Genomic DNA, 15562 nt, shown 5'->3' with positions numbered 1-15562 from the left:
ACGGAGGGGGTAGGGCTCGACTCGGGCCCCGAGGTCCTCTTTATATCTATCGAATAACTCTTGGAAAAGAAGCAGAGGGAATGGGCGGGAACGGGCGGGAATGAGAAGTAGACCCAACTCTCCCGACCTCGCCGCCGGGCCTAGACCGTGAGCGAGGCGCCTGCGCACTTAGAGCGTGGCTTTGTGGCTTTCCTCTTCCACGCTCCGCCTCCCACGGCGCGTGACGCGGAGGCCGCTGGGGGCGGGGCCCGGAGCCGGAGCCCGGAGCCGGAGCCGGACCTGGGCTGGTGAGCCGTGAGTCCTCGCTGTACGCTGTGGATCTAGGCTGTAGAGCAGCACGAGCTGGGGGAGGAGCGAACAGACCTCGTCGTTGGATGGGGTTAGCTCCGGGAACGCGGCCGGCAGGCGGAGGGTGAGTGAGGGAAGGGAGATGGAGAGGTGGGCGGCCCCTGCCCCAGCCCCGGGAATCTCAGTATAACCTGTGCTGCGAGGCCCTAGTTCGTCCAGGAAAACCTTTGTGATTCCCCTCTTGGAGCCATTAGCCGCAGGAGGTGGACACTAGCGGCGTGGTCCTGGACTTGCCACATAGAACTGTCTGAAGGTGGAATCCAATGGGTGCATCTATTAACATATCTTTAAAACCAGCCCAACCCCTCAAACTCTGGCAATAACGATAATAGCTTATATATAGGCAGTGCCTTAATATTTCCAGAGCGCTTTAAATATTATCTGACTTTGTCTTCACAATCCTGGGAGGAAGGTGCTCTTATTAACTCCATTGTGGAGGCGGGGAAACCGAGGCAGGCAGAGGGAACCCAGCTGGGTAAATGTCTGTGGCAGGCTTTGAACTAGGTTTTTCCTGACCCCAAGCCGAGCGCTCCGTTCACTCATGCCTTCTAGTGGAAGCTTAAGGGCTTCTGTTGCCACGGAGCGTGTTGTGTTTCATTCATCCACACCCCGAAATGCAAGCTCTTTTACAAGCACTGGTTTTCATTTTGTCAGTGTATCCCCCTAGAGCCTGTGGCTTACGGTTTGTTGGATTGGACTGGAGAAGGTGTGGGATTTAATTTGATTCAAATTCAGCTTGCATTTACAAAAATCCATGCATGTGCAAAGCAGAAGGCTAAACCCAGCGGAGATACAAAAACAGACATGAAAAACAGCCCCCCTGCCCTCAGAGAGGTTGCATTCTACTGGGCAGTGGCTGTCTTTGAAGCTCCAGCCTCTCGGGAAAATGGATGTCTACTGCCTTCTTCCTGACCACAGACCCTCACCTCTAGTGCACACGAGCTGCCTCAGCCCCACCCTCTTGAGGCTGCCTGGGACAAGAAAGGTGGTTCCTCATACATGGAAGATCCAGGGCTTTATGATTTGTCCGAATTGAGTCTTGACCTTGTGCCAGCTACTCTGTGCATACCTGTGCTTGGAGTTTCCACCTGACAGCAGAATTCACTACTGAAAATTTCTGCTCTGCAAATGAAACTTTTGGAGTGGATTTTGCAGATGTCCCCTAGATTTGTCCCCTGAGGCTCCTCATTGCATATAAACTAATAACTTCCTCAGCATTATATTTGAAGGCCTCTGCATTCTGATACAGCCTATCTTTCTGCTCTAAATCTTCTTTCACACACTGTGTCCCAACCATCCTTCTCAGTTCCCAGATTGTCACCTGCCCTTTATCTCCACTATGCTTTCTTGGAATCTGTCCCCTGTACTTGGAACACATTTCCATATCACTGCCTATTAAAATCCTCTTCAAGGCCTATCTCAGATGCCACCTTCATAATACCTTTACTAGACACCAGACCACTCCCCCACCTAACTAAAAGTACTTTTTGTCTATTCCCTTCCTTTGCACTTATCACATTTCACCCAGCCATGACACTTACCTTAGGTGCCCTTTCTCCCTCTCTCATTCCACTGCAAACTTTTTGAGGCCAAAGAATATACTGGGGTTTTTTGGTTTTTACCATTTTATTCCCAGGTCCTTGCACATAAAAGGCATTTAATAAATATTTCATTAATTGAGTTTTTTTCCAGAGATACTTCCTTGTTACTAATAAATATGTTCCCAGTATACCTAAACATAAAAAAGAAAAAAAAAGCCTTTAGCTAACAGTTCATATAATGACAAATCAAGAAATATTTCCCTTCTTCCCCAAAAAAAGAATAATTTGAAAAGGACTTACTGTCTGTTTTTTTTCTCCTTCACATTATGCTTTAATGGAAGACTGGGAGGAAGTAAACAATGCCATAGGTGGAGAAATAAGAGTATTCCACATTGAGCCTACCAGGAATTTGAAACAGCAGGTAGGGCTATAGTATCCTTTTTTGGCTAAGAAGGATTTTGCTATAATTGCTACTTTTCTATAACAATAGAATTGATATTTTTGTGGAAAGGAGAGGAAGTCATGGTTAACACTATTAAAGATTTACTTTGTGGTTTTAATGTACTTAAACTCTTTCACTTAAGTTTTTAGTGTATGTTGTGGTCATTTTTCTTCATAAGCCTTTCATTTTCTTTAACAAAAAACCTTATATACTTAGTTAACAGGCTGCCTCTTGCTTCTACTGACAATAGGTTCAGTAATGGAAGACTTATTTTCAAGCCAAATAATGTTTAATGTTTCCGGAAATTTGTTAGGAACCTAATTCCTAGAAATTTGGCTGGAGCACAGTGTCCATCACTTCTTAAGCCTGGGTTTAAAATTGACTTCCTCTAGTGAAATCTGATTAACCTCATTTCACCTTTTATAATAAGCACAAACAAAAGAAGTTCTTGGTGGCCTTTTTCCCCTTTAGCATCTTTTATCCCTCTTACAAAATCTTTCTTTAGGTACCTACTGCCTTACGCTGCTCCCAGTTGGCTCTTTTCTCCCTTCCTAAATCAAGTAGTATATTCTGGTCCTGTACCTTACCCCTCTTATCAAAGTCCATGAACTGTTTGGTACAAATTTTGGGAAATTAATTCATACTACAGTGTTAATCTGTTAATGACTGATAATGGCTTCATATATTACCCTTCCCAGAAATATTTATGTTTTAAAAGGGTCTAAACCTCAATCTCCAAAAAAATAAAACATTAATGATAAAATTCTACAATTAGTGATAAATGGATAATGCAATGTTTTCAAGCTAGACCTCTTTTGTAAATTTTATTTATTTTTTTTTTTACAATTTTTTGCCATGGTTACATGATTCATGATATTTCCCACCACTCTTGCTTCCCCCCACCCCAAGCTGACAAGCAATTCCACTGGGTTATACATGTATCGTTGTTCAAAACCCATTTCCAATCAGGTACCCATCGAATCACATGATTAATCATATGTTTTTCTTCTGCGTTTCTACTCCCACAATTCTTTCTCCGGATGTGGATAGCATTCTTCCTCATAAATCCTTCTGGATTGTCCTGGATCAGTGCATTGCACTAAGCCTTCTTCTTACCCAAAACTTACTTAAAAATATAACTGTCCAAAAAAGTATAAAAATTACCATAATAGGTCTCCACCTAACTAGCAGAGCCTGGAAGACTTCTTGTTGCTTATATTGTAATAATGATTCTTTGGGGGGATATGGGCCGGAATAGATGGGCACTGGAGTCCCTTCCAACTCTAAATTTCTGTTCCTTTTTTAATTCTCATATTAATCCCCAGGCACCAAGTTCAGAAAGAGGCCTGCCAAAGATGTTTCTTAACTAAATGGATTCAGTATACCCAAAAATCTAACCTACATCCAAACTTTGGGGGGAAGGGGTGGTTTTTAATTATTTTCTGGTATTTTCAACACTTTCTACCTGGAAAGGGGGAACTAGTTAACAAAGTCCTTTTTTTTATCTCCAGTGACCTATTAAAAATCTGATATGTAAATTATAGGGTCAATTAAATCCACATATGCATAGGGAATATTGATTTAGGATAATGTTAAAGTTACACATTTATATGAAAATAGCAAACCAGAAGCAACACTGTCATAAAGGATACTTTTTAAAGGGAACCAGGTTTTTTGTACTTTTGTTATTGACATGCCTGTCAAATGTAACCTTGTGTGACCTTCCCCAAAAGACATCTTTGGAAAACCAGTAGACAGTGCTAGGCACCTGAGGCACTATGCGGTCTTTTAGAATCTCTCTGAACTCCCAATCTGCCTTTTGTGGTGCTTTTAAGAATATCTACAATTAGGAAATGTGTTTTCTGGCCCCCATGGTTTTCAGACTTTTGGGCTATCAGAAGCCACTACTTAATATATATTTGAATGAGAGCCTCAACCATTCTCTTTCTTGTTTTTAAAATCACTAAGCAGATTGCTCCTAACCAAAGTTTCTTAAGTGCTTATAAAACCCAGCTAAAGGCCTATTCTGCGTGGTTTTGCCTGTGTAAATTCAGTTAAATCCAGGCATTTATGCTTCCTAAGTAAATAGACTTCTCCTGATACCTATAGTTGCTTAGAGGCAATTAGGTGGCATAGTAAGTAGAGTGAGCAATGGACTCAGAGTTGGGAAGAACAGCTTCAGATACCTAGTACTAGACAAGTCACTTAATTTGTTTGCCTTAGGTTCATTACCTGTAAAATAGGTATAGCATCCACCTCTCTCAAGGTTATTTTGAGGATAAAATGAGGTATTATTTCTGAATCTCTTTGTAAACCCTGAGTACTAGCTATCATTATCACCATGTAGCAATATTGCTCATAGTTTTCCAACATCCTCTTTAAGATTTTTCAAATGTAAATATAGTCTAAATCAGTATTGTTCTTTTTTTTTTGCCATAATCAAGTATTTTCTGATTAAGCTCATTTTTAGGCTCTTCATCTCATTATGGCAGTTGATTTACATTGGTCACGTTTGTCTTTAAAACTACAATAATCTGTGTTGATGTCCTTTCCTTTATCCATTTTGCATTTCTGTTATCAGTAACTTCTCTAAATAGGTCAGGTTAGAGTTGTTTTAACTGCATGCTACATAAGGGAACATGGCAACCATCTAGTTCAACCCATACCTGAAAAGGAATCTTCCCTATACCATTCCTGACAAGTGGTCATTCAACCTCTTCTTGAAAATATCCAGTGGTGGGGAGCCTGCCATCTGTCATAGCAGTTCATTCTACTTTTAGATAGCTCTAATTTTTAGGAAGTCTTTATATCAAGCCTAAATTTGCCCCTTGGAAATTTCCACCCTTTGCTCCTGATTCTGGGGAGAAACAGACTTCTGTCTAATCATTCCATGTAGTTGCCATTCTGATACTGGAACACAACTTTCATATTCTCTACCAAGTCCTCTCTTTTCCAAGCTAAACATCTCCGTCTCCATCATCCAGTCCTCATGTGACTTGGACTTTCACTATCCTATTTGCCCTCTATTGACACCTCCCACCTTATCTATGTCCATCTAAACTGTGGCATCCTTAACAATAACCCACATAGAATCTGACTGGGGCAAACAATCACTATCTTATTCTCAGAAGCTTTGCCTCTCACGTAGGCCAGCTACTTTTTGGGTGCCAAGTCACATGAACTAAATTACATTGAGTGTACAATCCATTAAAGCCACCAGATCTTTTTACAGGCTACATATTATCTAACCATACTTTCCCAGCTTGTTATTTGTGAGGCTAGTTATTTGACCTCAAGATGAAGACTTTACATTAATCCTATTATGATTCATCCTATTAAGTTGAGCCCAATGTTCTCTCTAGCTTAGCAAGATTCATTTTTTTAAACCCTTACCTTCTGTCTTAGAATTAATACTAAGGCAGAAGAGTAGTAAGGGCTAGGCAATTGGGGTTAAATGACTTGCCCAGGGTCACACAACTGGGAGTGTCTGAAGTCAAGTTTGAACCCAAGTCCTCCTGACTCCAGACTTTGCACTCTTATCTGCTGTGCTACCAACTCTTATAAAGATATTTTTTAATCTCATCATCCAACTTTCCTCCTAGCTTCTAATCAACTATAAATTTGACAAATATTCTATCTGTGTCTTTATCCAAACGAATCATAAAAATGTTAAATAGAACAAGACTTAAGTAACCATCCCTAGGGCACTCTGCTGACATCCAGTCACTAATGAGTACTCTTTGACTCTAGCCATTCAGCCAGTTCCAAATAGGTCTAATTGTACTATCTTCACATCTATATATCTTTTTCCTCATTTTATTCTTTCTAATAGTTTTGCATTAATTCTCATATTTTCTCTGACAAGTTGGTAATTTCACTGTACCCAGATTTAGTTGTGATTCTCATATCAATAAGTTTCTCCTATGCTAAAGTACAGTAAGTTTTATATTGTGTGATGTTAAAGGGTGCCGATCTAGCACCTTTAGATTATTTTCTCAATGAAAGTATGCATACTGGGTAATTGTGAAAATCCTGTGTGGTCCACAAGGCCCTTGCCCCTCTCATTCTTTACTCCTGAGCCATCTTTTTAGACATATCTTTCACCACCAGATTAAGCTTGATGAAACATCCTTTTCATCATGTTACTCCCCTATTCAAAAGTTATCAGACATACCTTGTTGCCAGGATAAAGTCCATACTTATTAGGTTGGGTTCAAAGTGCTCCACAGTTGGTTCCACCTTGCCTGCTTATTACTATTCCTCTACAGGAACCCTCAGTTTCTGCCAAAATAGTCTCCTTCTGGTTATGGAAATGCTTTACGTGATGGTGAACTTCTCCAAGGGAAATATTTACAGAGTATTGACATATTGGGTCAGTTTTTCTAAGAAAAAAGTGTGTTTTGTGGGATTTGTACTAGTTTTATGAACTCTTTAGTCAAGTTCAAAAGCAGATCTTCAGTCCCAAGCAAATCATGTCATTCTGTTGCTCTGACAAATTACATTTTAGTCCCTTGAGGAATATACTCAAATAAACACTTTGCTGACACTGTTTTTAAAAGTCTCCCCTTCCATACCCTTTAATCTGTTTAGAGATTTTTGCCTCTGAATTTTATCTTATAAATTCTTGCCAGACTTACATTCTACCTCCTCATCCCTCTTCTCTACCTTCCAGAGATGAAAACCTCCCTTCATTTGAAAGTAATTACTCCCTTTTCTGAATCATACGCCACTTAGTGGCCACACCACTTACATGGCACTTTGCATTTATTGCCCTTGAGTGGTAATTATGTTTAACACATATTATAGCCCTGTATATATTCCAGGCTACTAGAGGCCTAGGACTTTGTCATACATTTCTTTATATTGCCAAAGTATCTTGCATGTAGGTACTTAGATATTTATTGATTAAAACAATCATTTGTTTGGAGTTGGTAATGACTAGTTGATTAGGCAAATGATAAAGAATGCTAAATTAATTTTATTATGTAAAACATCTTATAGAATTTTTTTTAGGATCAGTGTGGTATATTTCAGTATTGCGTTGTTTCAGCATAGTAAAAAGGGATCAATCTTTTTTATTCATCATTAGCATCAGATATTCACAGAATAAAATCACTAAGATTTGTAAAGGACCTCAGAGTTCATGTAATCCAACCTGGACTTGAACAAGGAGGGGCCCCCATTCTCCTAACAATTTGTTTGAAGGCCTGAAGTTCAAGAGCCCTGCCTCCTGAGGCATCTCTTTCCACTTGGAGATAGTTTTAATTATTAGAAAACTTTACTTTTCATAAAACCTAAATTTACCTTTTTACAGTTCCACTCATTGATCTTCATTTTAAGATCTCAAGATTAAAAAAAGAAACAGAACAAGACAAAATGAAGATATGTTTTATATGCTGTTTTCTAAAAGCTAAATATCCACAATCTTTTAAATAATCCTCTCCTAGCATGAACAGAAGGCCCTTTAGTATCCTTGTGGTCTTCCTCTGAACAGGTTCCAGCTTATTGATGATATATTTCCTAAAATCTAATGCCCAGAACTGAATGTAATATTCTAGATGTGGTCTGACCAGGGCAGAGTACAGCAAAACTGTCACTTCCTGTTCCTAGTACTCTGCCTTTCCTACTACAGCCAAAAATTAGATTAGCTTTCTCAACTGCCATACTACATTGATAATATTGAATCTGACGTCCATTAATAATAATAATCCTAGATCTTTTTGTACAAACTGCTCTTTACTTTTTCCCCTCTTGTACTTGTGAAGCTAATTTTATGAACCCAAGTATAAAAACTCAGTGCTGGGCCTAGATTCAAGAAGACTTAAAATCTAGCTTCCGATTCCTAGCTGTGTTACCCTGGACAAGTCAATTACCCTGGTTGGCCTTAGTTGCTTCATCTGTAAAATGAGCTGGAAACCATTCTAATACCTTTGCCAAGAAAACCCAAAATAGGACCAGAAAGTCTGACATAAATGAAATGACTGAATAATAACATGACTTTACATTTACCAATATCAAATTTTATCTTTACATTCTGATTCTGTAATCCATTATGTTAGCTCTCCCTCCTAGAATTGTATCATCAGCAAATTTGAGGTTCTGTCATCTCTACCTTTATTCAAGTCAGTGATAAAAATGTTAAAACGAAGTACACATCCATAAGGAGTACTCCACTGGAAATCTTCTTCCAAGGTGACATCCCATTAAAAAGTACTATAGAATTCAAAGAACTATAAGATATAATCTCTACCCTCAACTTAGTGTCTTTTAATTAATGTGCTAGGCACTGAATGTATAAAGGAAAAAAATGAAAAGTGGCTATGCGCTTACATTTTGGATGCATTTTTTTGGTTCTAAAATCTTAAGATTGAAGGTCATCTAGACCAGTCTTCTACCAGATACATGAATCTCCTCTACAATATTGTTTTCAAATAGACCATAGAGAAAAGGCAGACCTGTCCAACTCTTGTTTCCTTCTATTGCAAAGAAGCATGATATTCTACTGGAAAGAACAAAACAAGAACAGCTAACGAAACTGATACCGATAAGCAGGCAGATCTTTAAAAAGCACTTATTTGCCCTTGATTAATTCAGTTTATTTGGCCCAGATGAGATAACTACATTTGTTGATTCTGAAAATTGGTGGATGTAATATCTGAGCCATTTATTGATGATATTTTAAAGACCATGGAGAACATAGAGGTTCTGCAGAACTGGAGAAAGATAAATATCATGGTTTTAGGAAAATAAATAAATAAGAAAATGGAATGTACAGCTATAGTCCAGTGACCTTGACTTCAGTTACTGGCAAATTTTAGTACAGATTTTTAAAGCATTGATTACTAAATGGGAAGAAATAGAAATAATGATCACAGAGCAGGTGATTAAGGTTGTGCCAGATTAATCTTATTTCTTTTATTGGCAGGTTTACTAAACTAGCTGTGGGGGGGATGCCATAGATAAAGTTTAGCAAAGTATATAATAAAGTATTTCATGCTCTTCTTGTGGAGAGGATAAGAAAATGTGGGCTATATGGTGAGATAAATTTGTGAATGATTTCATTGGTATCTCAGAGTAGTTTTTGCATGGTTGTAGATCAAGTTGGCCCAGAGATCTCTAGTGAAGTACTATAGGTTTCTGTGCTTGGTTTTGCAGTATTTAAGTTATCAATGATTTAGATAAAGGCATTAGAAACATCCTCATGAAAAATTTGCAAGTGACACAATACAAATCAAATGCACTTTTCAAACAGATCTTGTAAGGTAGGCCATTGGGCTAAATCTAATAGGATGATGTTTGATAAAGAAAAATATAAAATCCTACATTTGGGTTCAAGAAATCAGCTTCACAAGGCAGAGGCATGATTAGATTGCTGTTTGCCTGAAAAAGATCTGGGGGACTTAGTGTAGCATAAGTTCGCTAGCAATCAGCAATCTAATAAAGAAACCAAAAAATTCAGTGCTCTCTGGAGCTACATTATGAGATGAATGGATTCTAGGAATAAAATGGCAATCATCCTCCTATGCTCTATTTTGGTCAGACCACATTTGAAGGATTGTGCTCAGTTCTGATGAGCCTCCTGAAGAGGGAGAGCAACCGAAATAATAGAGGGCCTTATGCCATATAAACGAAAACTGAATGAAGGAACCCAAATTTAGCCTGGAAATTAGAAGCCTGGTGTGGAGTAAGAGGAAGATGGTTGAGATTATCATCTCCAAATATTTGATAGATTGTTGGGTAGAAATGGGATTAGACTTGTTCTGCCCCAAGAGGGAAGAATCAGGATCACTTGGTAGAATTAACTACGGGAGACTCTTAGTGTGATTTAAGAAAACACTTCCCAACAATGAGAGTTATCCAAAAGTAGGGTGGGCTGGTTCAGGGAGATAGTGGGTTCTTCTATACTGGAGATATCCAGCCAAGAATTGACTTTTCCAGAGTGTTATAGTAGCAAGTCTCTTTTGGATATAGGCTGGACTAGAGGCATCTTCATCTAACCCTGAAATAATGTGATTCTTTGCTTGAGCACTCCCAGTAATTAAGATCTCTCAAACGTGTGATTTATTTAATCAGCAAATATTTAGTAAGTTCCAACATTCTACCAGCTAACTTATTTCAATCTTTGAAACCTTTAATGTTAGAAAGTACTTCCTGTAACTGCTTAGATGCCGTGCTTCTAAAGCTGCAATTTCTAGTTAGACTATCTCTTCTTCTGCCTGGCCTTCTACCCTTTTCAAATCTAAAAAATTCATAATTGTTTTGGAATAGTATTAAGATGCTTACTAAATAGCATAACTGAATAATTGGGCATTGTTTTAGTTCGTTACTAAAGCCATTGAGTAAAGGATCCCTTAACCAAAATAAATAAATGTATAGCAGTTATTTTTAAGAAGGTGCTATAAATGTAATAAATCATTAGTCTAGAATGCTCTTAAATAACACTTTTTAATCCTAATAGGAATTTAATGGGGTTTCCAGAGAATTAATGGCATCATCCTTTTAAAAATCCCTCACTTCATCCATCCTTGCTAGCTGTCAGCGCATATATCACCTCCCATTTGTGGCTAAATTCCTTGAGAAGACCATCTATAATTGGTGCTTCCATTTCGTTTCTTCTCATTCTCTTCTTAATTTGCACAATCTAGTTTCTGATCCTATCATTCCACTAACATTGCATTCCCAAAAGTTACCAGCAATCTCTTAACTGCCAAATCAAATGGTCTCTTGACTGTCTTGGCCTGTTAAAATAGACTTTGACTTTGTCAATAATGCTCTTTTCTTAGTCCACTTCTCCATCTAGGTTTCTGTGACACTACTATATCCTGGTTTCTCCTCCTACCTATATGATCTGCTTCTTCTCAAGTCTCCTTTGCTAGATATTCATCCAGATCATTCCTGCTAATCATGAGTATTCCCTAAGATTCTATTCTGGACCCTCTAATTTTCAAAAATCCTTCATGCACCCATCCTTACACTCCCTTTATACTATTATGCTTTACCATTAGCTTTCATGGATTAAATTATCATCTCTTAATGATAATGATTTCCAGATCTACTTATACAGCCCTAACTTCTCTCCTAACCATCGTCCTTCCATCTCCAATTACTTGTTAGATATCTCAAACTGCATGGCTTTTTTTTTTTAACTCTTACCTTCCATCTTAGAATCAATACTGTGTTTTGGTTCTAAGGCAGAAGAGTGGTAAGGGCTAAGCTAAGGTTAAATGACTTGTTCAGGGTCACACAGCCAGGAAGTAAGTGTCTGAGGTCGGATTTGAACCCAAGACCTCCCATCTCTAAGGCCTGGTTCTCAATCCACTGAACCACCCAGCTACTCCACAACTGCATGTCTTAAGGACATCTTAAACTCAGCATGTCCAAAACTAAACTCTTATCTTTTGCTCCAAGATCTCCCTTCTTCCTAATTTTCCTATTATTGTGAAAAGCAACCATTTTTCCAGTTTCCCAGGCTCATAAAATAGATGTCATAATCAACTCCTCATTCTGACTCCCCATATCATCCAATCTGTTTCCAAGTTATATTACTTCTATCTTTTGCAACATATATGCCCTTATCTCTCCTCTGATTCCCATGACCCTGGTCTAGGTCCTCATCACCTCATGATTGCCCTATAGCAATATCCCACTTGTTGATTTCCTCATGTCAGATTCACTGTCAAATTGATCTTCATAATGCTCAAATCTGGCCATATTATTCCTCTGTTCAGTAAAGTCCCCTGGCTTCTTATTGCCTCCAGGATCAAATATAAAATCTAATGTTTGGCATTCATTGGCCTTCATAACCTGGCCCCTTCCAGTCTTACATAATATGTGATCCAAAGTACATTGAAGGGAGGAAAGATGTCACCTTACAGATATTCCTTCAACAAGATATTCCATCTCACAATTCTACATTTTGCTGACTGCCTCCTGTACCTGGAATTCTTCCCTCTTTATCTGTATTTCCTTGTTTCAAGTCTACTAAAACCCCACTTCCTACAAGAAACCCTTCCCAGTCATTCTTAATGATAGTTTCTTCCCTCTGTTGATTATCTCCAATTTCTCCTTTATATATATTGTTTATTTATATATATCATTGTTCTTAGCATGCTGTCTCCACTGGAGATTCTGATCTTCTTCAGGGCAGTTTTTTGCCTCTCTTTGTATCCCTAGTATTTGTCAGAGTACCCGGCACATAGGCACTTAATAAATGATTAGTGACTGCCTGAAGTATAAAGCAAGAAAGTACTTGCAGGAATAAAAAAACAATCCACTGTTTTACATAATAAGCTTTTTTGCTATAAATGGCAGTAAAGGAAACAAAAGGAAAAAGATATAGTAAATATTGTGGACTACTTTCTGTGTAGAGGATGTGAAAAATCTAGCAAATAAAAACTTATCCATAATCATCTGTAAAGAACAGGCTTAAATATGGAAGATCACCATCTAGATCCCAAGTTCTCTGCAAAAAATACAATACATTTCCAAATATAAATTCTCAGAAGTAACTAAAAAAATATGAAACAACTTAAAGGTACAATTATAGGGACATTCAGATAGCAAAAAATAATTGCGAAACCTAGCATTGGAAAGGATACAGGGAAACATAAACAATTGCTAGTAGCACTATAGAACAGTTTTATGATAATGTTAATAAAGGCTATACAACCGTTCATATCATTTGACCTAGTAATTTTATTTTAGAGGAATATGCTTCAAGGATATAACTCAAAAAGAAAGGACCATTCAAATATTTTTTCCAACTACTTAGAATTACAAAAGACTGGAAACAACACAAAGGCCCTAGGGTGGCAACTAGCTAATAAGCAAACTATAGCTTATCAACATGATGGAATGTTGTGTTGCTATGGAAAACAAGTGTGTAAAGCCAAGTCATCACTGCCTGAAAAGATGTATATGAAATAAGTGCAAAAAGAACACAAAATTATGGGTACATGGTGTTCACAATTTTGCGAAAAGTACTATATTAACAAAAATAAGCATAAAAGTGATATCACTAGAGTAACAATCAAAATTATATCCATAAAAAAGAGAAAAAATCATGTCAGTGACCAGTTTTAAAACTTGTACCATTTCACAGATCAATTGATTGTCCAGTAACTTCAGAATGTTTCAAGTTTTGTTTCTGTTCAAGGAAAAGAAAACATTTGAAACAGTTTCTGGTAGAGATTTGATTCCGTGGCTACAATGAGGTTTATACATAAAATAGTTATTTTAATAAAATACCTTGTTGGCTAAAATATACCTTACTTTTCCTTTCTGACAGTTGTAACACAAAATTCTGATATCCAAAGAAATGAGAAAAACATTGAGAAATAGTAATGGCAACATGAAGATATCTAAAATTGCCTATCCATTGGGACTGTTTGTATGTCTGTTCATATATGTTGCATATGTGAAATGGAGGTGGGCCTTTGCTACCCAAAGAATCTTCAGCATAACAGAGACTGCTGTGGGGACAAGAAGTCAACAATACCATGAGAAATCTGTGGCAACTAATCAAGCAATATTCTATGGAATTATGTTTGATGCTGGAAGCACTGGAACCCGAATACACATCTTTAAGTTCACCCAGACTTCAAAAGGTATGACCAAGAAGATGGAAACACAGGTCTAATTTTCTTTGTTTTCCTTCATTTGAATTTATGTTTTTCATTTTTCCTTATTTGTATCACCATTCTCTGTTGGCTAATGATATGTTTTGCTTTGTTTCACTCATCTGAAGCTATGACTTCCTCCCTCACAGGATCTTTTAGTGAGAACAGTCTTCACTAATCCATATCAGCAACTCTTCTGCAAATAATATCTTAGTGAGATATGCTTACCGCCCTGGAGATTAAGGGATTTGCCCAAGGCTTCACAGCCTTATATAGGACAGAAGTGAGACTCAAACCCAAGTCTCACTGACTTGGAGGTTGGCCCTCTATCTGCTGCATTGTGTTCCTGCTTTGAAAGGATGTTGTTGGAGTGAAGATTTCCTAAAGTAGACTATGAGGACCCTCCTGGCACATGGTTGCTATGATTCCCCCAGAGCATACAGCTACACCAAAAGACAGGTTGAGGATCTTTTGGGGATCAGATAGAAGTAAAGAGAATCATTGAACCTTTCTGGGTTTATATGCTCACTTGTAAAATGAGGCACTCAGTTCAAATGGTCTCTAAATTCCCTTCCAGGCCAGAAAGTATGGTTCGATGTTCTATAATATTTTATGAAACAAAAATTAGATGGAGATTTAGGGATAATGCTCTTTTTTCCTAGAGGTTACTCCAACTTGGCTTTTCCAGAGTGCCTTTAGAGAAAAATGGAAACACCAAATTTTTGTTGTGTTATGCTTTAATGGTGGTGGCATATTATACAGACAGTTCTTACTTTATATAAATTTACATTGTGAAAATTTGACTTCATGTAAAGAATTCTGAAAGAAATCCACATCCTAAAAAAGACCTATTTAACTTTCTTGTATAGCACTGTGCTCTCCCTGCTCCTGCCCCTTGGCTCAGTACTCGATAGCCCCTCATTCTCCTACAACCTCCCTGCCCCCCCAAAAAAACCCTCCAAGTCAAAGCAGAAGCACAGATTCTTGGAGATACCACCACTGCTGCTTGATCAGGTCTTCTGTGCGTCTGTTCAGATATCATGTGCCTGTCCCCAGTCCCCATGTGTCACACATCTCCTGTCTGTCTGGGCTCCACATGTCTGGCCCCAGCCCCTATGTGTTCCTTCTCCTGCTCTCACTTCTCTGTCACTAGCCCACATCTTTGATGGCTCCCTATCTTCTTCCCTTCCTTCCCTACATGTGCAGACAAATTTGTATTCTATAGAAATTGCTTTACAGAGAGGTCTGCAAAATGGTTCACTTACATGAAGCAAGAACTCTTATATATACCTCTTTTGTGCAATTCTTTTGGATTGATGCTCCAAGCACAGTAAAGAAGGCACTTGTTAGTTTATCAAGTGTTTGTTAAGGAGTAACTATGTGCTAAACTTTGTCTACAGACAGTTATCTGACACTGTCCATTCCGTTGGGATATTACTGTCTGGTTGTAGCTTTTGTAGCTTTTTCTCTAAAATGAAGAGAAAACTTTATCATTAATGAAGAGCTCTTGATTCATGTATAACTTGAAATGAAGGAAAAGGGAAAGAAATGGAATAACAAAGAAGATATGATTAGAGTAGTGAAGTTCAATAGTAATAGGCCTTTCAGCATTC

At 38.1% G+C, this 15562-nt stretch overlaps 1 protein-coding gene across 6 annotated transcripts in view; it reads left to right on the top strand.

Moving 5' to 3' along the window:
* Positions 1 to 200: 200 nt before the first annotated feature.
* Positions 201 to 15562, top strand: part of ENTPD6 (ectonucleoside triphosphate diphosphohydrolase 6) — a 53580-nt gene continuing 38218 nt past the window's right edge. Inside the window, exons 1-3 of one of the 6 annotated variants that reach the window (XM_007476605.3) lie at positions 216 to 412; positions 2231 to 2310; positions 13619 to 13937. In XM_007476605.3, coding sequence (XP_007476667.1) covers positions 13649 to 13937 — 289 coding nt within the window. In that variant the 5' untranslated portion in view covers positions 216 to 412; positions 2231 to 2310; positions 13619 to 13648. Of the gene's footprint in view, positions 413 to 2230; positions 2311 to 13618; positions 13938 to 15562 lie in introns of all 6 variants that reach the window. The other 5 variants (XM_007476606.3, XR_459060.3, XM_001382051.4 and 2 more) reach the window with 5 other exon arrangements.

Source organism: Monodelphis domestica, chromosome 1, assembly GCF_027887165.1.
Source record: "Monodelphis domestica isolate mMonDom1 chromosome 1, mMonDom1.pri, whole genome shotgun sequence".
In the NCBI taxonomy this organism is placed as follows: Eukaryota; Metazoa; Chordata; class Mammalia; order Didelphimorphia; family Didelphidae; genus Monodelphis; species Monodelphis domestica.
The sequence above is the reverse complement of the archived record's forward strand: the minus strand, read 5'-3'. Positions and strand labels throughout refer to the sequence as shown.